We start from the raw sequence: 27706 nt of genomic DNA, 5'->3' as shown, positions 1-27706 counted from the left end.
CTTTTTCGTTGTAAGATACGAAGAAAAACTTTCGTAATATGAAGAAAAACCACCATCGTATTATGGGAAATTTCTTCGTAAGACATTTAGAGTGATCCTTAATATTTTCTCTATTGATACTTCTGGATTTTATCTCCGTATCTCGAATGTTAAATTTTTTGTGACTTTCACTTCATTGGCTGAGCGATAGCGAAGCCTGTTACTCCAGTGGGGTTGAAAAGTTTTGTCTGTCTGTCGGTCTGTCTGTCCGCACTACTCCTCCTGAACGGCTCGGCCGATCTCGGTGAGATTTTGCACACTTCTTAGGTATGTCCTTGGCTCGGCACACGCGAAATTTCACCATCCTAGTATTTTCTCTATTGATACTTCTGGATTTTATCTCCGTATCTCCAATGTTAAATTTTTTGTGACTTTCACTTCATTGGCTGAGCGATAGCGAAGCCTGTTACTCCAGTGGGGTTGAAAAGTTTTGTCTGTCTGTCGGTCTGTCTGTCGGTCTGTCTGTCCGCACTACTCCTCCTGAACGGCTCGGCCGATCTCGGTGAGATTTTGCACACTTCTTAGGTATGTCCTTGGCTCGGCACACGCGAAATTTCACCATCCTAGCTCAACTGGTTCAGTTTTTATAGCCGAAAAACACCTAAAAAATGGCGAAAAATCGAGTTTTCTGCAGGCTGGTCACCTCTGTCTTGAAGGAGGGGGGGTCTGGGGGGGCGGAGCCCCGCAGCCTCGACAAGTAAAACAGTTACAAGGGTCAAGATCGTGTTATCTGTAGATGAAGCAACTCTATCTAGAATGAAGGGGGGTCTGGAGCCCCCAGCATGCACCAAGTTAGGAGTAACCGATGATGGACAAGCCATTGCCTGCCGAAGACAGGCTAGCGCCGCAGGCCAAGGTAGGTACGCCAGGCGCGGATTGGAGGAACAGGCAGCGAGACATCGCGAAGCCTGTTACGACAAGACGCGGTCTGGCGTAAACCTACCTTGTCGGACATTAGAAGCGTGTCGAGCTTTAACAGGCTTACCAAATAAGTCTTCATTGGCTGAGCGATAGCGAAGCCTGTTACTCCAGTGGGGTTGAAAAATTTTTCCTGTCTGTCTGTCTGTGTGTGTGTGTGTGTGTCCGCACTACTCCTCCTGAACGGCTCGGCCGATCTCGGTGAGATTTGGCACACTTTTTGGGTATGTCCTTGGCTCGGCACACGCGAAATTTCACCATCCTGGCCCAACTGGTTCGGTTTTTATAGCCAAAAAACACTGAAAAAACGGCGAAAAATCGAGTTTTGTGTACGCAGATTGCTTCTGTCTTGAAGAAAGGGGGTCTGGGGGGCGGAGCCCCCCAGCCCGGACAAGTGAAAAAGTTACAAGGGTCAAGATCGAGTTATCTGCAGATGAAGCAACTCTACCTAGAATGGAGGGGGGTCTGGGGGGCATAGAGCCCCCCAGCACGCAACAAGTTAGGAAAATCGACGATGGAGAAGCCATTGCCTGCCGAAGGCAGGCTAGCGTCGCAGGCCAAGGTAGGTACGCCAGGCGCGGATTGGAGAAACAGGCAGCGAGACAACGCGAAGCCTGTTACGACAAGACGCGGTCTGGCGTAAACCTACCTTGTATACTTACTAACGAAGATTAACATGTTCAGCATTCAACGTTTGTAATCACTGTGTTACAAAGATTTTACCGCTGACGACAGTAGGAAAGGTGCCCGGCCACCTTTACTACTAACGACACTTTATAAAAGAAACCGAAATTTTAGGTATCCTTTGTCAAGGATTATTTTGTATTCCTAATCCATACCCTATCTAGTGACGACGTTTATCTGCCACTATCAGTAAAATAAATCGTCACCGGGTGATTCTGTGCGTAGGAGGTCATTTTGGCTGTAGCTAAAAATAAAAATAAGTTCACCTTTTTGAGACAGATTTGGTCTGGACAGTACTCCTCTGAGCGTGGCAACGCTAGTTGACTTTCATTTTCACACCCTATGAAATGCGGCGGAGCTTTCAGAAATCATGACGGAATTTACATATGACGGAACTTACAAAGCGAAGTGTTTAATCAGCTGACCCGCTGCGATACAAGATAGGCAAAAACTGTTGACGGTGTCTTTTCGAGCATCCGAAACATCGCTTTTTAGCGAAGGTTGTGGCAACTTTGTCTCTCGGAAGGAGGGAGCTATGGTCCGAAACGGAATTTACATCTATTTGTACACCCTACCCGTTAAACATTTCTGACGGGCTGGAAGCGTTGTTTGGCCGCCCCAGGTCCCACGGGCACGGGCTTCCGGTTGTGTTTCCTATGTTCTGTCGATTCCAAGCGGTCGGGGGGTTCTTAAACGAAAAGGAATCCCAGTGGAACGTCAGTTGTGAAATCAGCTTAGGTGACGTGGTGACACGCTTGATATTTTCCGAAAGGATGTTTCGAGTTCAACAAATGATGACACAAAGGTCACCTTCCGTAGTTTTGTGAAGAATAATAGTAACTACAGTATGGCAAAGTTGTTTAATAGGTGTTCCTGACCATGATGGGACTTACAAAACGACACTTTAGCAGGATACAAAAACTAGAAAAACAAAAGTTAGATCGATGTTGTCACTTGTCCACACGAGGACATGGTCCTCGTTCACTAAAACAGAATTGAATTGCCCAAGCTACCCATTCAACCTCAATTCAGACGCAAGGCCCGAATGACCTGAAATGACCGCCTATGCACGGAATCACACCACCTACATAATTCCTCCAGATTCACGGAAAATGAGGCACTAAATCCGCAGAAAGCGCAAGTTTTGACTCTTTCGGACGCCATCTTTGACTGTGGACCCTCAGTTCACGTGACAGAAGGTCATGCAAACTTACAATCTGGTTTATCTAGTCGAAGGAAGACCTTAGAAAATCACAGAATCAGCAAATTATCGCAAAAATGGTCAAAATGTGATGTTTCGAGCGATTTTTGACGTTTTCGGACGCCATCTTGGCCTGTTGGCCCCTAGCTTAGGTGACAACAGGTCATGCAAACTTAAAATCTGGTTTATCTAGTCGAAGGAAGACCTGAAACGGCCACAGAATCAGCAAATTATCGCAAAAACGGTCAAAATGTGACGTTATAAGCGATTTTTGACGTTTTCTGACGCCATCTTTGCATTTTGACCCCTAACACTCATGCCCATGGCTCTAAATTCACCCATCGCGTTACTTGAATGATAATCTAACTGAAAACCAACCAACAACTCGTGAGTGTGGGCTTCACAGCGCGTTAGAACTGCGATTCGGGCATTTTGGGCGCCATTTTGGCCGCCATCTTGGATTTGAGGGCTAAAATGAAAAAATCGAGCTTGGTAACCGGGCAATTCGTGTTCAGCGGGGTCGAATTAGTCTAGAACCGCCGGTTACCAATTTGTAGCGCGAAACGCCGCTCGCTTCGATTTAGAGAGCCTTTTTCAGAAATGCTTCCCTGTCTAATGAGGACGTGCCTCTTTCTGGTGGCCTTGCTGACGCTCTTCTCTTGGGCGGTGAGTACACTCTGAATACGATGGCATTGTTTCAATGTTACCACGGCTTCAGCGCACGCACAAGACGAAGGGTTCTGCTACGGATCTTTCTTGGATTTTCATTGAAGATTTAAGGAAAAACCTTCGATTGCAATCGGTAAAGACCGTTTAAAAAAGATTCTCTCTCCCACTGTTAAACATTCCGTACTTTTGTAAGGGAAGGTGGGGTACAATGGGACACCGGGTACATTGGGACACCTTCAATATTTCCAACTTCCAGTTATGTCAGGTTCTCCGAAAAATTGACCATGATAGAGCGTTATTTGGTTTACTGTTTTCACAACTAGGGGACAGAACTGGGCGCTTTCTGAATGAGAAACGTGGGTTGGAAGTTCGATTCCACGAAAAACGATGAAAAAGTAGCACGATTTTTGAATTTTGTTTTCTTTTTAGCGTCTGAAATGCACGTCGGATGATTGTACCGAGGTTAGCAATGTCTTCCCTGGTGCAATGGGCGTCAAAAAGGGTCAACGCGCGCAGCTTGGTCTTGAGGTCAAGGGCCACAGACCGAGTTGACGTTTTAAAATGGCTCAGTTCACATTGGGACAGGGTGAGGCTACTGGGCCATGTGGATACCAAAAATACATGAATCGTAATTGTCTTGTCTCGTCCAAACAAATAAAAGATATCTTATGCATGTGGTCTCTAAAGTCATTACTTCAGGGTTTTCTCGAGTAGGGAGGGCGAAAAAACACGAAAAATAGTACTATTCCATTGAAAGCAGCGTATCTTCCGAACGCTTGGATTCAGAGATCCGAGTCTGCGCTCATTGTATTCAGCATAACTTTTTCTACAACTTGGCGGTCCGAAAAAATATGCACGACTTAGATCCACATTTTTTTCATTGCTGTCCCAATGTGCCCCGGATCTGTCCCAATGTGCCCCGGTACTGTCCACATTGGGACAAGTGCAGACTCTACGAAAAATATCTCTCCTGCCTAAAAACGTATCGAAATAAGTTTGAATGCTTCAGGATATGATAGGCTAGATGTCAATGCACAATTTAGGCCTGCCCCGACCATTATAGCTCGAAAGCCCTCTGACGTAGAGCGCCAAGAAAAAATCCGTCCCATTGAGCCCCACCTTCCCTTACGGAAAATATTCAGAAGAATATAGTACCGTGAAAGCGGGTAATGTGGACCACCCCTAAAACACTATATGATCGGTGATGCCGCCTACCGTTGGCATCAAAAACTGTTTCGGCCACTGGCATCCGAACTAATAAGTACCTTGGCTCGAACCGAACAATTAGAAGAATTCCAGGGGTGGTCCACATTACCCGCATTTACGGTACGGAAGTAAAGAAAAGAGTACGGAACGTCCAGACTAGTGCCATATAAAGTAATGTAATCGGGTACCGAAAAGAAACACAAATTCAGTATAGTTGGACAGGTACAGACAGTCCACGCAATTTATTGACCAGACATGTTCTGTACTTCTCTGTACTTTTTTCTCTCAGTGGGCTCCCTCTCTCCAGTGCACCCATTTTCAGTAAAAACTTTGCAACGATAACGGAAGGCACGTCTTGAACCCTTTCAGATGGCGGGGCCCTGCCTCTCAAGGCAGAGGGTCATGACTCCACAGGGGTCGTACCACTCCTCCGGTTCTGGCGTCAGCTCACCAGCTTGCTCAAGCTCCGGGTCATCGAAGGGATCACCCAAGTCGTCGTTCAGCGCCAAGAGTCGTGGCTAAAGCTTCCGTGTGACTCGGCACTTCATACCATGTCCTCAATAAACAAAATCTTCTAGGTGAAATACTTACTTTCTTTGTCTCCACCGTTGCCCGTCTTTCTGAAAAAAAATTAATCGAAATACTTTTGCAACCGGCACCCACTTGGCGAAAACTGTTCCTTTTTTCCTCCGAACTCCCCGTTCATCGCCTACACTCTACATATGGGGTGCCCAGAAACTGGGCGCCTTTGTCGCCCGCCCCACTTTTTAGGGTGTCAAATGTCGGCCAGTTTCTGGGTACCTTTGACGCCCAGTCTTGGGGTGCGGACTAATCAAATAGGGGCATTCCATCCCAAATCGGCCACTTTTGTAGGTCACCATTTCGGATCATGATGAAAATTTTTTGGTAGGTAGACCTTATCAAAAAAACATTCTGTGCAAAATCTCAGCCAGATCGGTCCAGTAGTTCCTGAGGAAAGCGCCCTCAAAGTTTTAGTCAAAACTTCATTTAGGTGGTTTGAGCAAATTCGCACTTTTTCACGTTTTGGCCGATAACTCCGTCACTATTCAAGCTACGATGATTCCCAGCACGGTTTCTGATAGGGAATACTGTGAGGATTCAGAAAATGTACTTGGATTTGAGATGCGCCTAGGTAAAGGTGGTGAAAAGTGTGAAAAATCGGAGAAAATTTGTTTTTTTGGACCAATTTTCAGTGAGTTTTCCGGCCTATGCCCATATCGTGAAAATCCAAACCGAATAGCGGAAATAGTAGTCCATACCATGCCCAAACACGCTACGATCTCGGAATTGTTGGGTGTGGGTCTAGTTTCGGAGCTGCAGCGACTTGAAAATTCATAAAAATAGGTCAAATTCTGTTTTTGGCCAAAGTGCACGCGGGCAGTTTTTTATTGAACAGGCTCCACACGGCATGGGTAGCATTGTTCAGATACCCCTTTTTGGCCTTGGTTGAAGATTTAAGGTTCCCCATTTGAACAATGCAATCGATATTGTTCGAACAAGTGTCCTGGATCCACGAAAAACGAAAGCTGGGAACGCCTGCAACCCAAATGGCTCGCCCGTGCGCCGACCGGTCTTGCCTACTTCACAGGCGCTCGGGCCCCTTCGGTCGGCCAGCTATGGCAGTCTCTCTCTCTCTCTCTCTCTCTCTCTCTCTCTCTCTCTCTCTCTCTCTCTCTCTCTCCCCCTGCCCCCCTCTTTACCCGCGGCCATCCCGTCCAGGTAAGGCCGGCCATCGACGGTGTTCGAGGCCTAGCCTGGCCGCGGCGGGCTCTCTTAGCACTCGGGTGCGCGTCGATGACAGCCGCGATGTTACAGAGATGTTACAGGCGGGGGGAAAAGGGGTAGGGGGTCACAGGCTGGGGCATGGGGAGGGTAAGAGATTTGAAGCGGCGCAGGCAGTTCGTAGTGGTCGTTGAGGTACATTAAGTACTATAATTCAACTATGCCAAGGCCATTTTCAGATTTTTTATTTCTTTCGGAGATTTTTACGTTTTATTTCTGCAATAAGACGAATTCTCTGGAGTTCTGCTGTAGAAATGCTGTAGGAGTTGTTTGCCCTTACCAAAAATGGAAGTGAGATTTTAGTGAGTCCGGTCGCACTCTTATCAACCTTCTTTCGCACTGGTTCGGCAGTGCGAAGTTGATAGGAAAAGGTTTCATTTTTCGCATCGATTTCCGCCCTCCACCTGGTGCGACTTTGGTGCGAACTAAGTGCGACCGCCGTCAAAAAAGGTCGCCGAGACGAGCCTCGAACCGAGTTTTTTTGATCACTGCCATTGCCCTTTATCCATTACACCACGGCATCGCTCTGCGAGACAGTGGAGCGGGAAGCCGTGTCTCTCTCCGGCCAGCGAGCCGGTGACTCACGCTGCCGCTGCGCTGACACACAACGGCAAGGGATGCAGCTATCAAGTGGCTTTAACTTGCCGCTTTCTATCATTGCCTTGACATTTCGACTCTTGCTGCCTTGACTAGAGGGCTCATGTTTATTTTATTTTAAGTTCACTTGTTTATTATGTAACAAGGTTATTGGCTCCGAAATTCAGACTACAAACGTTAGATCGGTTAGTTTTAGCGTGAATATAATACTTTCATCAAAGAAGAAATTTGAGGCAGTCATTCCAAAGTTTCAACTGTTTCGCAAATCTTAAGGGCGTAGGAGCGGGTGACTACTCTGAGAATGGTAGCATCCGAGAGCGTTTTCGGGTGCATCCGCAGTTGTCTGAGGCCGGGGTCCCGATGCCCCGTAGACCTGGTTCGCAGACAATGCACCCTCGGCCGGCTGTTTATGGCCGGCCTGCCGGAGTGCGGGTGAATGACACCCCGACACGGGGCTCGGCCTGGGCCGCACGGAGCAGATCGCCAGCTTTTCGTGAGCTCGGGGCCGCGTATTTCCAAACCCTCCTGGCTCCAGAACAGTATGAGAATTTCAGCATGCCGCGCACTGCTGGCTATTCCTCCGAGTCAAACTGAAGATGTTTTAACTTTGTGAACCTCCGTGCGTATCAAATACACTATTTGGTTCCCCAAATTTACACACTGTGTCCCAAAATATCATAAAATGTCATGTCAGGTGAAAAAAAATGCGAAATATCATTTTCCAAAATAATTGCGGCATCATGATTGTATTCCCTTTAGTATCTGAAAAATTGAAGTTTACTTAACAAACTCGCGCTGCTCGCTGGGGGCTCCGCCCCCAGACCCCCGCATGTGTGGGGCGCGTGCCGAAGTATTTTCAGTACGTCCAAGGTGACCAAAGGCAAATTTTCCAAGGAAGTAAATGTACTGCTTCTTTGAAAGGTCTATTTAACAACTTTTGACCATATAATTAAGCTATACTTTTACTGCCCAAATAGATAGCTTGTATTGCTTTGGCTACTGTGGCAGTCAATGGGTGCATACAAGGTCCGGAAAATATTTAAGACTACTTTGACAAGGATAGAGGTGAATGGAAGTCTCTACGACCACCCCTTGACCCTAAACATTTCTATGAGTGAGTGAGTGAGTGCGTCAGTGAGTCAGTCAGTCGGATTGGGGCTATATAGGCTCTTGATGATTGATGATTATTTACCCCATTGCCGGTGGCGGGGACCCGACTGCGGCACAGTTTCGGAAATTCTCGACCAGACCTACCGATGGGGCGAATAAAAATTTTTAGTCAGTCGGTCCCCTTTTTAGAAGATTGAGTAGGTTTGCTCGGAAACGGTGAGGAATTTTCAACTGTTGGGATTTTATCCCATTTTCCCATAAAATTTGGAATCGAATGGATAGAACCTTAAGTCTCTACGACTATTCCTTGACCCCAAAAAAAGTGAGTGAGGGACTCAGTCGGATTTAGGGGCTATGTAGGTTCTTGATTGATGATTTTGAGGACGTTGCCGGTGACGGGGACCCGATTGCGGCATAGTTTCAGAAATGTCTCGACTTGACCTATCGATAGGGCGAATAAAAATTTTCAGTCGGTCGGTCCCCTTTTTTGAAGATTGAGTGGATTTTGTTGAATTTAGGCCTAATTAATCGTTTTGAGGGTGTTGCCGGTGACGGGGACCCGATTGCGGCACAGTTTCGGAAATGTCTCGACCAGACCTACCGATTAGGCGAATAAAAATTTTCAGTCGGTCGGTCCCCTTTTTTGAAGATTGAGTGGATTTCGTTGAATTTGGGCCTATTTAATCGTTTTGAGGGTGTTGCCGGTGACGGGGACCCGATTGCGACACAGTTTCGGAAATGTCTCGACCAGACCTACCGATAGGGCGAATAAAAATTTTCAGTCGGTCGGTCCCCTTTTTTGAAGATTGAGTGGATTTTGTTGAATTTAGGCCTATTTTTATATTTTTTTAATATCGTTTTTTGGGATGTTGCCGGTGACGGGGACCCGATTGCGGCACAGTTTCGGAAATGTCTCGACCAGACCTACCGATGGGGCGAATAAAAATTTTTAGTCGGTCGGTCCCCTTTTTCGATGATTGAGTGGGTTTGCTCGGAAACTGTGAGGAATTTAGTCCGCTTTTTTGAAGATTAAGTAGGTTTGCTCGGAAACGGTTAGGAATTTTCAACTTTTGGGATTTTTCCCAATTTTCCCATAAAATTTGGAATCGAATGGAAAAAACCGCATGTCTCTACGACCACTCCTTGACCCCAAACATTTCTATGAGTGAGTGAGTGAGTGAGTCAGTCAGTCAGTGAGTCAGTCGGATTGGGGCTATATAGGTTCTTGATTCAGTCGTTGGCCCTAAGTCTCCTTGCAAAAGAACCAAAAGTTGTCCAGACCTGAATATTTTTTTACAAGTTCTTTATTAATTTCCCTATTTGTCACTGAAAGCTCCTGTCTAATTTGATAAAAACAATTCATCCTTCACAAGTAGGTGAACAAAATTAATTTGCTTCCGTCAAAAGGAGTTGGGCTGCTCTATTGCTCCAGCAATAGACATGGTGCTCATTATGCCACAATGTAATGTAAAACAAGGTAGGTTTACGCCAGACCGCGTCTTGTCGTAACAGGCTTCGCGATGTCTCGCGGCCTGTTCCTCCAATCCGCGCCTGGCGTACCTACCTTGGCCTGCGGCGCTAGCCTGCCTTCGGCAGGCATTGGCTTGTCCATCGTCGGTTTCTTCTTACGTGTTGCATGCTGTGGGGCTCCGCCCCCCAGACCCCCCTTAATTCTAGAAAGAGTTGCTTAATCTACAGATAACACGATCTTGACCGTTGTAACTTTTTAACTTGTCTAGGCTGGGGGGCTCCGCCCCCCAGACCCCCTTTCTTCAAGACAGAGGTGATCTACCTGCAAAAAAAACTCGATTTTTCGCCGTTTTTTAGGTGTTTTTCGGCTATAAAAACTGAACCGGTTGAGCTAGGACAGTGAAATTTCGCGTGTGCCGAGCCAAGAACATACCTAATAAGCCTGCAAAATCTCAGCCAGATCGGCCGAGCCGTTCAGGAGGAGTAGTGTACACACACACACACACACACGGACACACACTGTCAGAAAATTCCGAAAAAAAATGGAAAAATCATGGAGTTTTTCCGAAACTTTTGCATGGAGCTCTCCATAAATGCAAATTCCGGGCTTTTCCCGAAAATTTTCGGAATTTTGAACATAAATGCATGCTTCACTATCACGAAATCACGAAAAAAGGTTTGCAACCAGTTAAAAAATGAGGGAAAGGTAAACCCCTACTTGTTTACCTCAGTTTTCATAATATTAAGGGTAAGCTACAGGATATAAGTCAAATGATCTCGAAAAAGATTGTCCCTTCTTTGACCATTTCAGACTAAAGAACGCTTCAGCGAAGCCCTCTTTAACCATTCTGAGAAAAGACATGCATTTTACCTCCCATCAGGACCCAAGTAATGCTCCGAAGAACATCTGTTTAAGCCCTGGGAAAATCTCTCTGAAAAAAAATGGAAAATGAATGGAGTCTCCATGTACGTGATTATAGGGTTTTTCTCCACAAAATTTCGGAGCTAATTTCTAACAGTGCACAGACAGACAGACAAAACTTTTCAACCGCACTGGAGTAACGGGCTTCGCTATCGCTCAGCCAATAACCTGTTATGGTATTTTGGGACACACTGTGTAAATTTGGGGTAGCAAATAGTGTGTTTGGTATGCAGGTATTTGGTAAGAACTTGTAAAAAAAATATTTGGGTCTCGACAACTTTTGGTTCTTTGCAAGGAGACTTAGGGCCAACGACTTAATTTGTTACATAAACTTCAATTAATCAGAAACTACACTCTCAGACTCAGAGCCATATTGACTTTTTGTTCATAGCAGCAGCAACATTTCCTAAGTAGCATATGAATTTTTTTACGCAACAATAATACTTAGAAATTTGTTCATATGCCACGAATAAAAGGTCTATGCTATATGTACAATTCCCTAGACGGGGTATCCCCAACTGTCCACCAATCCAACTTCCCCCCAAGACAAACTATCCACCAATAAATCTGTCCCCCATTTAAAACGGATTATTTGACAATTTATTTAATTTTTGGTTGCTCCATTTGAAGCTAAATAATAAGGATGAAAAATGCAAAATAAATGAGCTGAGCTCACTACTTCCCGTGTAAGTTGCCCTAAATAATTTTTAAAAATTATCAAACAATTATAAATAATTTCTAAAAATTATTTTAAAAACGTGGGGCATAAATATGCTGCCGTGATGTCACTGTGGACGCTATGAAAAACTTCGAAGGCTTAAAACCAGGTGACAGGCTGCCTCTAAGCTAGAGAGCCATCTAGGCTCTGTGCTCTTGGCCGAAAGGTTCCGTCACTATGAAAAAGTGCGCAACCAGTCCCAGGCAGACCGCGTAGTCACGGTTGCGGTGAGCTTGGCGTACTCCAGGTTGTGAGGCCCTTGAGTCGTTCAAGCACGCCGAATAGGCCGCGCCGCAGGTAGCGTACGGTTGAGGCGTGCTTGGCGTCCTCCAGGTTGTGGGCCTTTGAGTGGCACTAGCACGCCGCCTAAGCCGCGCCGCAGCCAGCGTGAACGGTGGTGGCGGCGCGCCTGGAGGACACGCTGGCTGCGGCGCGGCCTAGGCGGCGTGCTTGCGTGACTCAAAGGCCCACAACCTGGAGGACGCCAAGCACGCCTCAACGACACGTGGCCTACACTCTACAAAAAATGTCCTGTCAACGCCGTTGATTTATTACCAATGTTTGCTGTTATGCAATTCACGGCGTTTGCTGTGAACTAGATCACAGCGTTCACTGTGATCTCGGTTACAGTGTTCACTGTGATCTGGCCACAGTAAACGCCGTGAATTGGAGCCTGATTTGCAGCACTTCGGTTCTCAGCGGCGTCAAACTCACAGTGTTTGCTGTAAACCAGATCACAGTGAACACCGCGAGCAAGATCACAGTGAATCGCGTGACCAGATCACAGTAAACGCTGTGAATTGACCTACAGTGGAAACTGGTAATAAATTAACGGCATTGACAGGACATTTTTGGTAGAGTGTACGCGGCGTCGTGCGCGACTGAAGGGCTCTGCATGCCGGCGGCCAAGCACGCCGACGCCCTGGTGGCGAGGCTGCGTGACGCACGAATGACGGGGGCGCTTGAGGCGTGCTTGGCGTCCTCCAGGTTGTTGGGCCCTTGAATCACGCTAGCACGTCGCCTAGGCCGCGCCGCAGCCACACAGTAAAAAAAGATTCGCCGATTCGGTGACGTCTGGGCGCCAAAACGAGAATATTACAAGAACAGCGACACCCTCAAACTGTTCTGGCGGCCCTCTGTTCGTTTCGGCGACGCTCGGTCTAGTTTCGGTGGCGCTCGGTCCGTTCCGGAGCAGCCACCTCACCAGAACGGCACTGCAGTCACCCTCCTGCCAGCGACTTTTGATCGTCGTATCAATGTGAAATAGGACACAAAACAAGTCAGGGGCTGTCAGTAATCATTCGCGTGACTCATCAAAGCGTAACATTGCCGGCGGGCACGCACAAATATGCACAGACAGCTCAAAAACAGTTGTTGTGGTCATCCTAACCTCTCTGGCGGAACACCACCTGGTGACGCAGGTCACCGTTTTGGTGACGGACTGTCGCCGGGTTTGTGGGGGTACCCGTTTCGGTGAGATTGGATATAGAACGACCACCAAAACAGCGAATCTTTTTTTACTGTGCAGCGTGTGCTCCGATTTTCTGAGTTCAGCACCATCGCCACCCTCGCGCAGGGCCCGGTAACTTAACAAAATGACCGTTACTAGCTTCACGTTATTTGTTACGGTACGTGGAACTGTAGTGTGGAACGAGAATGAAGTGATAACGTTACTTTCCGTGTACCGAAACATACGTTCCATCCTAATGTTACCGGCAACGGAACGTTACTCGAGAGGAACAAATACCTGTTACAAACCGAATTCCGTTCCGTTACTCAGTACCGTTACAACTGGGTAAAGGTTGCTGTAACGTTACTAATGTAACGTTCCTCAGAGAACGGAGGCGTCTAACATTAGGCTTGTGGTTACTGTACGCTAAGAACGGTACTGTGCGCTATGGTACTCATTAGAGTTACGTCACATGGTAACGTTACGTGCGTAACGATTTAATTGTGACAATAACTCAAACAGGTTACAGTTTCAACGAAAAAGTAACGTTACCAAACCCTTTTTAACCATTAGAAGGAACAGGAAAAGAGGGGCCGCGCCGTCCGCCCACCCCGCCTGTAAGGTAGGCATCACACTGGACTGCAAGTTTTGCGGGTTTGCCTACCCTCGTGTTCACAGGCGTTCGGGCCCAGTGCGCGCGCAGGGCTTGGCGGGTATTTCAAATTGGGACTTAGACTCAGGTTTGTGAAACGCACACTTCTTGAAAGAAATGAACAAACAATGAATTTTTTCTTGCCACAAAAAAGAGTAACGAATTGCATGGTTCAAATACATTTTATTTTATTGTAAATTTTATATACAACTGGAGAAAAAAAGGACAAAAAAATAAAAGAACTGTTACCACCTGTTCAGAACATGAAGCATGCTACTCAACAACAAAATTTTGGTTAAAAAAATACAAAGTGACTCAAAGAAAAGTTCATCTAATTGTAAACTTTTAAGCGTGAATTGATAGCACTGAGTTTTGATAACTTTTAATAAAATAAGGTAAAATACACATAAAAAGAAATGGTTGGCAACACTGCAACAGAAGGCAGGGAAGGGGGAAGAGAAGGTAACAGTGAAGCACAGTCAGCCACTTGCTCCAAACCGTTCACGAGAACAAGCTGCTAGTCAACGACCATGGAGAATGGTGCAGGTGCTGCGCCGACGGGCCCCCAGAAGCCAGAGCACCCAGTGCGGAAGTATTTTAACTACGACTCTGTACTGGATGAGTCTCGATGTGTTATCGCCACCTGCCAAAGGAAGAAAGTTCCCGTAAGTAAGATGAATTGATGGATAGTTTTACGACAGCTGTTAAGTTTCCATGCCACCATTTGTTAAACCTAAATTTGAGGGCAGCGCTTTTGTTTTGACCTCCATATGAGTTAGCAACTTTATTAGTGCATAAGTTAGCAATTTGATCAATGTACAAGCACTAGCACTCTGGCGCTAGGGCAGCGGTTATAGTGGTAAGGTGATTTGGTTTGACTGGCCACGTGTGGCCCGGGACCACGTGGAGCCAGGGACCACGTGTGTGCGAGCAACAGTGTGTCCCTTATGCAAAGTTCGTATGGGCTAGCCGACCATGTGCTGACCATCACTACATATTTCCTGACTGTGCTACTTGGTTGTTGAATTTCTTCTAAATCTGACAGCATAATGCTTACGAGCGCGCCCTCGCCCGTTCTGACTGTTGCCACCAAGGCTGTAACAATGCAGAGTAGAAATACGATTCTGACTCTACAGGGGCGGGGCCAGTACCTGGCCCCCTTTCTCAATAACTTGAAATGTTTACATGTTTGTTCATGTGAAAATTGACTCGTAAAGCATAGTGAGAGGAACATAAATAATAGGATTCTTTTTTTGTTTTGATTTATTATGGATATTTTCTTACCTTTATTTTTATTTCAGGGCAACCACCTTGGAAACTTGGAAAAGCACTTGAGGCGTAAGCACAAGGACAAGATTCCATCTCTTGAAAGTGATCTCTCAGAGTGGAATGGGCGACGCAAGAAAAAACCATCAAAGAAGACACGGTTACTCCATGTCGCTATGTCTGCTCGTAAGCTAAAACTAGCTTGTGTGCGCCTGATAGCAGTGCATGGGCGGCCCATAGAAATGATGAATGATCCAGCTTTTCAAGACATCGTACGTCCCATGATAGACGCCATGCCTGCAAGGGAAAGGTAAGAGAGTTATAAAAACACTTTTTATAAAATATCGAAAATATTCAATTAGTTCTAACATTTTTTTTATCTTTGCAGGTTTGCTATCAACGACTATTCAGTACGCAACATGATTAAAGATTCTGCTAAGGAGCTAAGAAACTTCATTAAGAATGAAATCAAGGGAAAGGTAGTTTCTCTGAAGGTGGACTCTACTACCAAGAATGGTGAACCCTACTTTGGAGTCAACATCCAATTTTCCAAAGATGGAACAACACAGCTAAGGACCCTCGCAGTTAAGCGTCTCTTTTTGTCACAAACAGCAGAGAATTTAAAGAATGAAATAATGACGATCCTGCGGGAGTATGACATAGAAGTGTCTAGCCTGGTGTCGTTTACCTGTGACAATGGGGCAAACATGCTTCGTGCTGCAGATCTTTTAAAAGAAGAACAAGTTGAAGCTCAAGACCTCTGTGATGAAATTCAGATGGATTTGGACTTGGAACTAAGGGACGATGAAGATGACTCTCTGAAGCTTTCAAGTGTTAAGTGTGCTGCCCACACGCTTCAGCTTGCGGTGATGGACGACAGCCTGAAAAAATCACCAGTTGAAGTGGAACTACTGAAGAAAGCTCGAGATGCGGTTAAGTTATTGAGAACAGAAACTTACCGGAAAAGATTGAAGAGAGAGTTCCTGGCAGTTCCTGTTCTTGACAATGCCACGAGATGGAACACTTCATATGCCATGCTAGCTTCTTTGCAGCGGATAGAAAATTTCCTGGAAACAGAAGAAATTATTTCTAAGGAAGATTGGTCTAACATGCAGCATCTAATGAAGTCACTTGAACCTGCCATGATTGCAACAAAAGCTCTTCAATCAGAACAGCTTACTCTGGGAGACATGTTTGGTATTTGGCTTGAATGCAAGGCTAAACTCAAGAAAGTCAACTCACCCTTGTCATTGAAAATTGTAGAAAACATGGAGCTTAGGGAGAGGCGTCAAGTGTACGCCCCAAGAAGCGCACTTGCTGGCCAAGAGAAGGTACCAGCCCTGTTTGAATATCCAGGGTTTGAGGCCGCCATCTTACTTGACCCAAGATATTTCTCCTGCCTTGATGATAGTGAGGTGGTATCTGCCAAGGCCTTCATACGGAAACTCTGGAAGACAGTAGAGAAGAAACGAAATCCACAGTTAGAAATTGAAGAAGAGGCGGAACCTCATGAAGAGAATAACGACAGCGATGATGAAATTGAAGCTATGTTGAGGGCTAAAGACTTGGAAAGGAGCGCAACAGCTTCTGTGAGTAGAGTTAACATATCAACTCAGCTAGAAGTGTATTACAGGGAAACAGCCCGTGTCAAGGACAGGAAAACCTCCATCTTGAATTGGTGGGAGAAGCACAGACTGGCATACCCAGAATTGTATCTTATTGCCTGTGTTCTGCATGCCATTCCCGCCACTCAAGTTAGTGTTGAAAGACTATTTTCCGCTTTGAGATTCATCATGCATTACTTACGCTCAGGGCTGTCTTCAGACATGATTGAAGATCTAGTTTTGATCCATAGCAATTCCAACCTCATGAAGGAGGATGTACTTTCTCTGATTGAAAGTGTCGCTTCAGATGACGATGATGAATTTGAAGAAATGGACATGTCCACTTCCACCTCCAACTCAGGATCTGCTTAGTCACTGAACCTCAATAGTGATGTGTGATTTTCTTCAATGTTGTAGCTGCAAGAGAAAAATGTTGACATTGTTAGATTATTTTTAAGTTTAGGCACCGTTGATTGTTTGAGACAAGTATTGTTGTGATTTGGTTACAAAGTTCCTTTAATTTACAACAAAGAATATTATTGACATTTATTTAAGGTATTGATTGTTAACCGGTGACTTATTCGTAACTGAATGGTAAATTTACTCTGAGTCACAACACAATGTTGTTGAATGTGATATTTACTTAGATCCTAGATATTAATATTAAATATTAATATAAATAAAGAAACGATTCATACCTCAAAATGTGAAATGCTGAATAATTTGCTGTTCCTCGACTCCCCTCGCAGCCCCGAGATGCATCTCATTGACTAGTAAAACTAGAAAGACTCAAAAGCAGCCTACGGTTGTAACATAACCTCTTCGCATTTCTCCTGAACATTTGTTGCTTTCTGACTCTAATGCGAATTTCTAACACAAACTTCTTGATTCTTAGAAATTTAAAAAGAAAGCTTTGAAAGAAGATTACTGGGCTGTCAAAATTCACATCCATTTCATTCGTACCAAAAAAATCAGCAATCCCACAATACATAAGCGTCATGGAAACGTGCCGCGGCCCGCGGCCAACGACGCCGGGGAGAGAGAAGCGAGGACGAGAAACGAGAACGGGCCGAGTGTCGGGCAGAGATGGACCGGACGTGGCTCGAGGAGAGCGCGGGAGTTTCAAAATCGGGAGGTGTGTGTGCGAACGCTGGGACGCTGTACATACTGAGGGACGGGAGGACGGGGATGGGTGATGGGTTCGGCGGGCGTGCAAGCTTCCACAGCGGCGGCGGTGGCAGCAGCGGTGGTAGCGGCGGTGGCGGCGGCGTCTGTGGCAGGGGCAGGCAAGGCAGTAGAGATGAGGGACGGGCAAGCCAGCAAGCCAGCGCCGCTACCGCAGCGGGCGGCGGCGGTAGCGCACCTTCTTTGCCGAAGGTGCTGGGTCCACCCGAATGCTTCCGAACCCATGGGTTCGGAAGGCTTGCCTGGCCTGCCCGGCTGGGTGGGTGGAGTGGGCAAAGCGGCGCGCTCCGGGTCGCTCGCTGCGCTGGCTGGGCGGCTGGGCGGGCGACCGACGGCGGCGACGGCCGGCAGCCGCGTCTGTCTATCTGCCGTTACGCGCGTGCGTAGAGTCGGTTTGGCTCGATTTGAATAGTGCAACCGACGGCAGGTGCCCTCATTAAACAATAATCAACACATTAAAGAAAGTCGGGGAGGGTATGCACACATACGGAATAGCATAAATAGTCAAACTTTGACATCATACGCCGTTCGGCTGATCGCGCTACGCCACGCCACGACAAAGGCGGTTCGGCTAGCTGTCGTCTCCGTCGGCCAGCCAGCGGCCAGCCAGCCACAGTCAAAGCGACGCTGTCTGTCTCTCTCTCACACTCACCTGCGGGCCGGAGAGCAAGCCGCCCAAGCCGCTTGCCGGTCCAGCCCAACCCATGGGCAAGCCGAGTTGGGTTGGGTTCCGTGCCAGTCGGCAGCGGCTGGGCTCGCGCTGAGCTTGCCTGTCCCTCATCTCTACAAGGCAGCCTCCGCTCCTCGCCGCCTCGCTGGGGCCAGCGGATTTGGGAGGAGGGAAGAGGGGGGGGGGGGAGGCTGATGCTCACGGAGATGCGCCGAGCGATTAGCGGTTTGACATTGTCTCTCTCGCACCCACTCGCACCCTTATGCAGAGCCCCATGAGTGCGACAGAGACAGAGCGACGAAACGACTCTTCCGAATCGCTCGGCTGGGCCAACGGAGGATGGTGACTTCATCCTTCTGCTTTGCATACCACTGGCTCTGTCGATGTCATGTCCTCAGAGGGAAATCCGCAAAACTCAAGCCGAGGCTCACTTCTTTTTAGCAGATGATACGTTCACGTATCAGCGTGCTTGTACTCTCGTGCAGAGAGTACCGAGTTTCCGGCTAGCCAGGCAGCAGTTGCCTCGTTGCCTGACTAGCAAGCCTAGAAGAGGCCGAGCGCCTCGCTGGCAAGGCAGCGGCTGGCTGGCCTGCCTAGAAGATTATGAGCGGAGGGCCCGCAGCGTGCCGCGCCGTCGCGCCGCGCCGCGCCGCGCCGCGCGCCGCACATGGATCGGGGCGCCTGCGGGGGCTCGGGTTGCGCGCGCGGCGTATAACCTCGACACCCAGCTCTCTAGTACTCATGAAGTGCGTCCCTCGCGTAGCGCGTCGTTACGAGACGCTGCTAGCACGCATCGCGTAGCTGCCCCCCTCGCCCATTCCCTTGCCGAGACGCCACGTCCCGCCGCGCCCCGCCACACCCCGCAGCAGTCTACACACACACGCACTTGAGCCTTGAGTGCGTAGAACGCATAGTGCAGCGCCCCCCCCGAACCCCTGCTCCTCTCGAGAAGCGGCGCGTCGGCAGTCGGCGGTGTGCGCCACTCTTGCTTATCTATCTTGAGGTCGGGTTCGGTTGGCGCGCCGGCCGGCCGGCCCCGCTTGGAGATGTGGCTGACACGCCGCGTGCCGCAAGGCGCCTTGCCCTAGTACCGAACACAACTTTTACGGGTATTGAGTATTTATGTGATTAGCCACCAAATTGTGCATCCTCACGTTGAAACAACGAAAATGATACCCAACACAAGTGGTATCGGACATATGAGTGTCCCACCGTCATTGCGAAAATGTTTAACACAAAACAATGGCACGTTAGGATATTCAAAAGTTATACTAAAATTGACATTTACATGAATTATCATGTGTTAGAAATTTGTGAAAAAAAAAAGTTCCGAGTGTTTACTCTTTGAAAGAAATTGACAAAATGTCACATTCATACATTTCAATAAACATTCTCATAAGTATCATCTGCTTTCACGTTAGCGTTAGCGTTAACGTTTTTTTCACACTCACTTTTACTAACCGAACAGCTATTGCGTTGCACGCGTGAAGCGTGTAACATGTGTAACGTTTCGTGCGTTCTAACTTGTGTGACGTTACTATAACCTGCTACGATTCGGAACAACACAAGATTTTGGGGAGGAAACGGTTCCATTTGTAACAAAACGTCGCAGAATTTTCGTTACGTTACAATTTTTGTAACGTTTCCTCATTGTAACTTCCCTGTAACGTTGCAATTGTAACCACTTTGCAGTACCATTAAATCCGTTTTAAAACTGTAACGTTTCAGATCAAACGGTATGTTACGTTACATGTACTGTAACGTAACTGGGGAGGTAACGAGTTGCCTTGGGACACAGTGTAACTTGTAACGTAACGCTCATTTGTTAAGTTACCGGGCCCTGCCCTCGCGGCCTTGGCACCTTAGACAGGGAAGCATTTCTGAAAAAGGCTCTCTAAATCGAAGCGAGCGGCGTTTCGCGCTACAAATTGGTAACCGGCGGTTCTAGACTAATTCGACCCCGCTGAACACGAATTGCCCGGTTACCAAGCTCGATTTTTTCATTTTAGCCCTCAAATCCAAGATGGCGGCCAAAATGGCGCCCAAAATGCCCGAATCGCAGTTCTAACGCGCTGTGAAGCCCACACTCACGAGTTGTTGGTTGGTTTTCAGTTAGATTATCATTCAAGTAACGCGATGGGTGAATTTAGAGCCATGGGCATGAGTGTTAGGGGTCAAAATGCAAAGATGGCGTCAGAAAACGTCAAAAATCGCTTATAACGTCACATTTTGACCGTTTTTGCGATAATTTGCTGATTCTGTGGCCGTTTCAGGTCTTCCTTCGACTAGATAAACCAGATTTTAAGTTTGCATGACCTGTTGTCACCTAAGCTAGGGGCCAACAGGCCAAGATGGCGTCCGAAAACGTCAAAAATCGCTCGAAACATCACATTTTGACCATTTTTGCGATAATTTGCTGATTCTGTGATTTTCTAAGGTCTTCCTTCGACTAGATAAACCAGATTGTAAGTTTGCATGACCTTCTGTCACGTGAACTGAGGGTCCACAGTCAAAGATGGCGTCCGAAAGAGTCAAAACTTGCGCTTTCTGCGGATTTAGTGCCTCATTTTCCGTGAATCTGGAGGAATTATGTAGGTGGTGTGATTCCGTGCATAGGCGGTCATTTCAGGTCATTCGGGCCTTGCGTCTGAATTGAGGTTGAATGGGTAGCTTGGGCAATTCAATTCTGTTTTAGTGAACGAGGACCATGTCCTCGTGTGGACAAGTGACAACATCGATCTAACTTTTGTTTTTCTAGTTTTTGTATCCTGCTAAAGTGTCGTTTTGTAAGTCCCATCATGGTCAGGAACACCTATTAAACAACTTTGCCATACTGTAGTTACTATTATTCTTCACAAAACTACGGAAGGTGACCTTTGTGTCATCATTTGTTGAACTCGAAACATCCTTTCGGAAAATATCAAGCGTGTCACCACGTCACCTAAGCTGATTTCACGACTGACGTTCCACTGGGATTCCTTTTCGTTTAAGAACCCCCCGACCGCTTGGAATCGAAAGAACATAGGAAACACAACCGGAAGCCCGTGCCCGTGGGACCTGGGGCGGCCAAACAACGCTTCCAGCCCGTCAGAAATGTTTAACGGGTAGGGTGTACAAATAGATGTAAATTCCGTTTCGGACCATAGCTCCCTCCTTCCGAGAGACAAAGTTGCCACAACCTTCGCTAAAAAGCGATGTTTCGGATGCTCGAAAAGACACCGTCAACAGTTTTTGCCTATCTTGTATCGCAGCGGGTCAGCTGATTAAACACTTCGCTTTGTAAGTTCCGTCATATGTAAATTCCGTCATGATTTCTGAAAGCTCCGCCGCATTTCATAGGGTGTGAAAATGAAAGTCAACTAGCGTTGCCACGCTCAGAGGAGTACTGTCCAGACCAAATCTGTCTCAAAAAGGTGAACTTATTTTTATTTTTAGCTACAGCCAAAATGACCTCCTACGCACAGAATCACCCGGTGACGATTTATTTTACTGATAGTGGCAGATAAACGTCGTCACTAGATAGGGTATGGATTAGGAATACAAAATAATCCTTGACAAAGGATACCTAAAATTTCGGTTTCTTTTATAAAGTGTCGTTAGTAGTAAAGGTGGCCGGGCACCTTTCCTACTGTCGTCAGCGGTAAAATCTTTGTAACACAGTGATTACAAACGTTGAATGCTGAACATGTTAATCTTCGTTAGTAAGTATACAAGGTAGGTTTACGCCAGACCGCGTCTTGTCGTAACAGGCTTCGCGTTGTCTCGCTGCCTGTTTCTCCAATCCGCGCCTGGCGTACCTACCTTGGCCTGCGACGCTAGCCTGCCTTCGGCAGGCAATGGCTTCTCCATCGTCGATTTTCCTAACTTGTTGCGTGCTGGGGGGCTCTATGCCCCCCAGACCCCCCTCCATTCTAGGTAGAGTTGCTTCATCTGCAGATAACTCGATCTTGACCCTTGTAACTTTTTCACTTGTCCGGGCTGGGGGGCTCCGCCCCCCAGACCCCCTTTCTTCAAGACAGAAGCAATCTGCGTACACAAAACTCGATTTTTCGCCGTTTTTTCAGTGTTTTTTGGCTATAAAAACCGAACCAGTTGGGCCAGGATGGTGAAATTTCGCGTGTGCCGAGCCAAGGACATACCCAAAAAGTGTGCCAAATCTCACCGAGATCGGCCGAGCCGTTCAGGAGGAGTAGTGCGGACACACACACACACACACAGACAGACAGACAGGAAAAATTTTTCAACCCCACTGGAGTAACAGGCTTCGCTATCGCTCAGCCAATGAAGACTTATTTGGTAAGCCTGTTAAAGCTCGACACGCTTCTAATGTCCGACAAGGTAGGTTTACGCCAGACCGCGTCTTGTCGTAACAGGCTTCGCGATGTCTCGCTGCCTGTTCCTCCAATCCGCGCCTGGCGTACCTACCTTGGCCTGCGGCGCTAGCCTGTCTTCGGCAGGCAATGGCTTGTCCATCATCGGTTACTCCTAACTTGGTGCATGCTGGGGGCTCCAGACCCCCCTTCATTCTAGATAGAGTTGCTTCATCTACAGATAACACGATCTTGACCCTTGTAACTGTTTTACTTGTCGAGGCTGCGGGGCTCCGCCCCCCCAGACCCCCCCCTCCTTCAAGACAGAGGTGACCAGCCTGCAGAAAACTCGATTTTTCGCCATTTTTTAGGTGTTTTTCGGCTATAAAAACTGAACCAGTTGAGCTAGGATGGTGAAATTTCGCGTGTGCCGAGCCAAGGACATACCTAAGAAGTGTGCAAAATCTCACCGAGATCGGCCGAGCCGTTCAGGAGGAGTAGTGCGGACAGACAGACCGACAGACAGACCGACAGACAGACAAAACTTTTCAACCCCACTGGAGTAACAGGCTTCGCTATCGCTCAGCCAATGAAGTGAAAGTCACAAAAAATTTAACATTGGAGATACGGAGATAAAATCCAGAAGTATCAATAGAGAAAATACTAGGATGGTGAAATTTCGCGTGTGCCGAGCCAAGGACATACCTAAGAAGTGTGCAAAATCTCACCGAGATCGGCCGAGCCGTTCAGGAGGAGTAGTGCGGACAGACAGACCGACAGACAGACAAAACTTTTCAACCCCACTGGAGTAACAGGCTTCGCTATCGCTCAGCCAATGAAGTGAAAGTCACAAAAAATTTAACATTCGAGATACGGAGATAAAATCCAGAAGTATCAATAGAGAAAATATTAAGGATCACTCTAAATGTCTTACGAAGAAATTTCCCATAATACGATGGTGGTTTTTCTTCATATTACGAAAGTTTTTCTTCGTATCTTACAACGAAAAAGCTAAGAAGATTCGTATTACGAAGGAATATCGCTTCGTTAACTGCAACATACAAATAACATAGGTAAAATTTCATCGTAAGACATTAAGAGTGGAGTAAGAAATTTAAAAGAGGATCATCACACGTCGCCGTTTGGGTCACTGTCGATTTCAGGTAATGAAACTATAACTCCAGTGTTGCTGTTAGAACACTTAACAAACTACTCATTTGAAACCTTATTTTTCTAAAACATTAGAAAATAGAACATTGATTTGTTTTTACGATTTGATTTGGTTTTGACATTCCATATACGCCTTATGCCACCCTGATCCATTCAGGCTTTAGGATCGAGGAGATACGGGAGATACAGAACGTGCTGAATAGCCAAAAATAGGAAAAGTGTACTTTGGAGCGATTTTGGAGGTTTCCGGACGCCATCTTGGCCTCTAGGCCCCTAGCTTATGTGACAACAGGTCATGCAAACTTACAATCTGGTTTATCTAGTCCAAGGAAGACCTTAGACACTCACAGAATCAGCAAATTACCGCAAAATTGGTCAAAATAAGATGTTTTAAGCGATTTTTGACGTTGTCGGACGCCATCTTGGCCTGTTGGCCCCTAGCATATGTGACAACACGTCATGCAAACTTCAAATCTGGTTTATCTAGTCGAAGGAAGACCCAAAACAATCACAGAATCAGCAAATTATCGCAAAAACGGTCAAAATGTGACGTTTTAAGCGATTTTTGAAGTTTTCGGACGCCATCTTCGCATTTGGGCCCCCAACACTCATGCCCATGGCTCTAAAATCTCCCATCACGTTACTTGAATGGTAATCTAACTGAAAACCAACCAACAACTCGTGAGTGTGGGCTTCACAGCGCGTTAGAACTGCGATTCGGGCATTTTGGGCGCCATTTTGGCCGCCATCTTGGATTTAAGGGCTTAAATGAAAAAATCGAGCTTGGTAACCGGGCAATTCGTGTTCAGCGGGGTCGAATTAGTCTAAAACGGCCGGTTACCAATTTGTAGCACAAACCGCCGTTCGCATTGCAGATATCTGAAATGCTTCCCTGTCTACCTGGCGGCCTCGGCTGAGATGCGCGCGACGACGCGCAGCAGCAGCCGGGGCCGGCTGCACCCGCTAGTGCCTATCGGCACTCCGTCTCTCTCGCACTCGCGAGACATTCCATGGGGGTGTGAGGGAGATGGAGTGACGACGCACAGGGGGTGCAGGGGTTCCCGACGAGTTGCAAGTTCTTTTGAAAACATTTATTGCTGAGTCGTCTTCCTTTTCCCCTGTTCACTGTTGAATCTTTGAAATCTTTTTGAAATTTCACTCTTTCTATACTACCCTAAAGGCAGGAACGTGGACTCACGGACGCACATCCCATGGATGCATTTTTAATATTACAAAACATGCCAGTTTCGGTAGAAACTAGGCAATTAGAAAGCACGCCTCAACAGTGGTGGCGTAGCGCATGGAGGACAGGCTAGGCTGGCTGCGGCGCGTCCGCGGTGGCGTGCTTCACGACTGAAGGTTATGCATGCCATCGGAGGCCATGAACGCCGTCACCCAGGTGGTGAGGCTGAATGCGGCACGAATGACAGGGGCGCCTGGAGGACACGCTGGCTGCGGCGCGGCCTAGGCGACGTGCTAGCGTGATTAAAGGGCCCAACAACCTGGAGGACGCCAAGCACGCCTCAACGGTGGTGGCGGCGCGCCTGGAGGACACGCTGGCTGCGGCGCGGCCTAGGCGGCGTGCTAGTGCCAAGTGCCACTCAAAGGCCTCACAACCTGGAGGCCGCCAAGCACGCCTCAACCGTACGCTACCTGCGGCGCGGCCTATTCGGCGTGCTTGAACGACTCAAGGGCCTCACAACCTGGAGTACGCCAAGCTCACCGTAACCGTGACTGCGCGGTCTGCCTGGGACTGGTTGCGCTCTTTTTCATAGTGACGGAACCTTTCGGCCAAGAGTACGGAGCCTAGATGGCTCTCTAGCTTAGAGGCAGCCTGTCACCTGGTTTTAAGCCTTGGAAATTTTTCATAGTGTCCACAGTGACATTACGGCAGCATATTTATGCCCCCACGTTTTTAAAATAATTTTTAGAAATTATTTATAATTATTTGATAATTTTTAAAAATTATTTAGGGCAACTTACACGGAAAGTAGTGAGCTCAGCTCATTTATTTTGCATTTTTCATTCTTATTATTTAGTTTTAAATGGAGGAACCAAAAATTAAATAAATTGTCAAATAATCCGTTTTAAATGGGGAACAGATTTATTGGTGGATAGTTTGTCTTGGGGGGAAGTTGGATTGGTGGACAGTTGGGGATACCCCAGTTTGCGATTCCCACGATTTATCGCATCCTGGAGTGCGATAATTTTTTTATTGCACTTTTTTTGCAATGAACACCCCATAATTTTTGCGATAATAGAGCGTTTTGTAGTAACTTTTATCACATTTTTTTCTGCGATAACTTTTTGTTGCGTTTTCTTTGTTGTCATTATCGCAAAAGTGTGATACTTTATTGCAAAATTTAGCTATAAATTTTTTTATTGCAGATATTTAGTTGTCATCATAGCAAAAAAATGTGATAAGTTTTTTATTGCAAAATATAGACAGTGGTTATCGCAGTTTGAATAACAGTGTAACTTCCGTGATAACGTAATTTCCGTGATCAAAACACCCACTAAAACGTATGGGAATACCTTATGGCTCATGTTTTTAGGAAGGTAGTACAAGGTCTTTACTATAAATACCATTGCCATAACTCTAGTATCATCCAGGACCCCAAAAATCAGAAAAACTTAATTGAATATTTCTCACTTTCGGCAAATCCGCCAGAACTACCCCGAAACGTAAGAATCGCTCTGCAGCATCCTCAAGTCAATTCAATATTAGACTAGCTGTCACTGCAATAACTGTCACTTGACCACTGCCACTGTAGCGCTTTCTGCTGCTTGCCAATTGGTTTGATGTTTGATCGGGAGTGCCAGCCTTCTGATGAAGAAATGAACGGGAAAGGACTCATTTGTATCGCTACTTTTTCTGGAATTCTTACCCTGGTCCAGGAGCTTCCCCCTCCCCACCCATTTCCCCCCTCGCACGGCGCTAATATTTACAAATTCACGACCCAACAGATCACTGGTACTTTGACACAGTGACGAATGTCCACAATATCTGATTTTTCAGGAGAGCCAAATTAAGTCGAAAAATTGAGCTGCAAGATAGAGGTATTGGATTTGATGGTAGAATTTTATACCACAGAATCCTGAAGGATAAGTGTTCTTTGGGTTCAAGAGCCGTTGCAATCGGCAGCTTGGTTCCCGAGATGTGGACATTCGTCATGTCTCAGCGTACGAAAATGAGGCCAAATGGACGAAAGTCCAACCGCACTTTGACAAAACGACGAAAGTCCAACCATACTTTGACAAAACGACGAAAGTCCAAACGTACTTTGACAAAACGACGAAAGTCCATGAGCAATTCGACAGAATGGCGAAAGTTCACCTTTACTGATGACACAAAATAAATGGAAGTTTTTAACCCGGGCATGTTCCATGTTCATGCCGGCACTGATCTCATGTATATTCCTCTTATTGGGTACGCACTGATAGACTATACCCGTTTTTGCAGTTGGGACGTCATTTTGTCAAAGTAAGGGAGTATAGGGCGATTTGTAACAGATTTCGGAATTCCCTATACAAAATTAAGAACATTCTGCATATCGGTGTCAAACTTGTGCCAGTTGAGCAGTCTGGCCCTTCATCTAGACTGTGCAGCTCCATTGGATCAATCTGAAGTCCGTAATCTTTGAAATCTAAGACGTTTTCCAAACCCTTGCATGCTGTTACGAATCGCCCCAGCATGGGGTGATTTGTAACAGCCATGGGGCTTTTCATAACATCCTACACATTAAATGAAACATCGTCGGGAATGGTATCTCCTCCACCAGTTGTTCTTCGGGTGTCCTGCGGACGTCTAAAAATCTACATTACAAGATGCCGTTGCCCGCCTGAGCATTAACTGATAGGCTTTGTCGATCCTAACCTCACTTTTTTCAATTTTAGAGGAAATCATAGAATAACTCGCTTTAAAATGCATTTCGAGCTGTGTTAATGTATTGGAATAAAACAGCAGATGATTCGAGAAATAATTCAAGCATTTAACAGCAAAAACTACTTACATTCTTGTTTTTATACGGGTCTGTTACGAATCACCCCAAATGCCTGATA

The 27706-nt window shown here is 46.6% G+C and overlaps 1 protein-coding gene and 1 long non-coding RNA gene across 2 annotated transcripts; both read left to right on the top strand.

Moving 5' to 3' along the window:
* Positions 1-3457: 3457 nt before the first annotated feature.
* On the top strand, positions 3458-5301 carry LOC117642846. Its single transcript, XR_004587595.1, has 2 exons — positions 3458-3508; positions 5087-5301. It is a non-coding gene; the product is annotated as an uncharacterized LOC117642846 (long non-coding RNA).
* An 8668-nt stretch (positions 5302-13969) lies between these two features.
* Positions 13970-16681, top strand: LOC117642917 (zinc finger BED domain-containing protein DAYSLEEPER-like). The gene is made up of 3 exons (XM_034381554.1): positions 13970-14104; positions 14741-15015; positions 15094-16681. The coding sequence occupies exons 1-3, from the start codon at positions 13970-13972 to the stop codon at positions 16679-16681; spliced, it is 1998 nt and encodes a 665-aa protein (XP_034237445.1).
* Positions 16682-27706: the final 11025 nt, after the last annotated feature.

The sequence above is a fragment of the Thrips palmi genome, unplaced genomic scaffold, assembly GCF_012932325.1.
Source record: "Thrips palmi isolate BJ-2018 unplaced genomic scaffold, TpBJ-2018v1 HiC_scaffold_16, whole genome shotgun sequence".
NCBI classification, from domain to species: Eukaryota; Metazoa; Arthropoda; class Insecta; order Thysanoptera; family Thripidae; genus Thrips; species Thrips palmi.
Note: the sequence above shows the minus strand (reverse complement) of the source record. Positions and strands in the feature narration are given on the sequence as shown.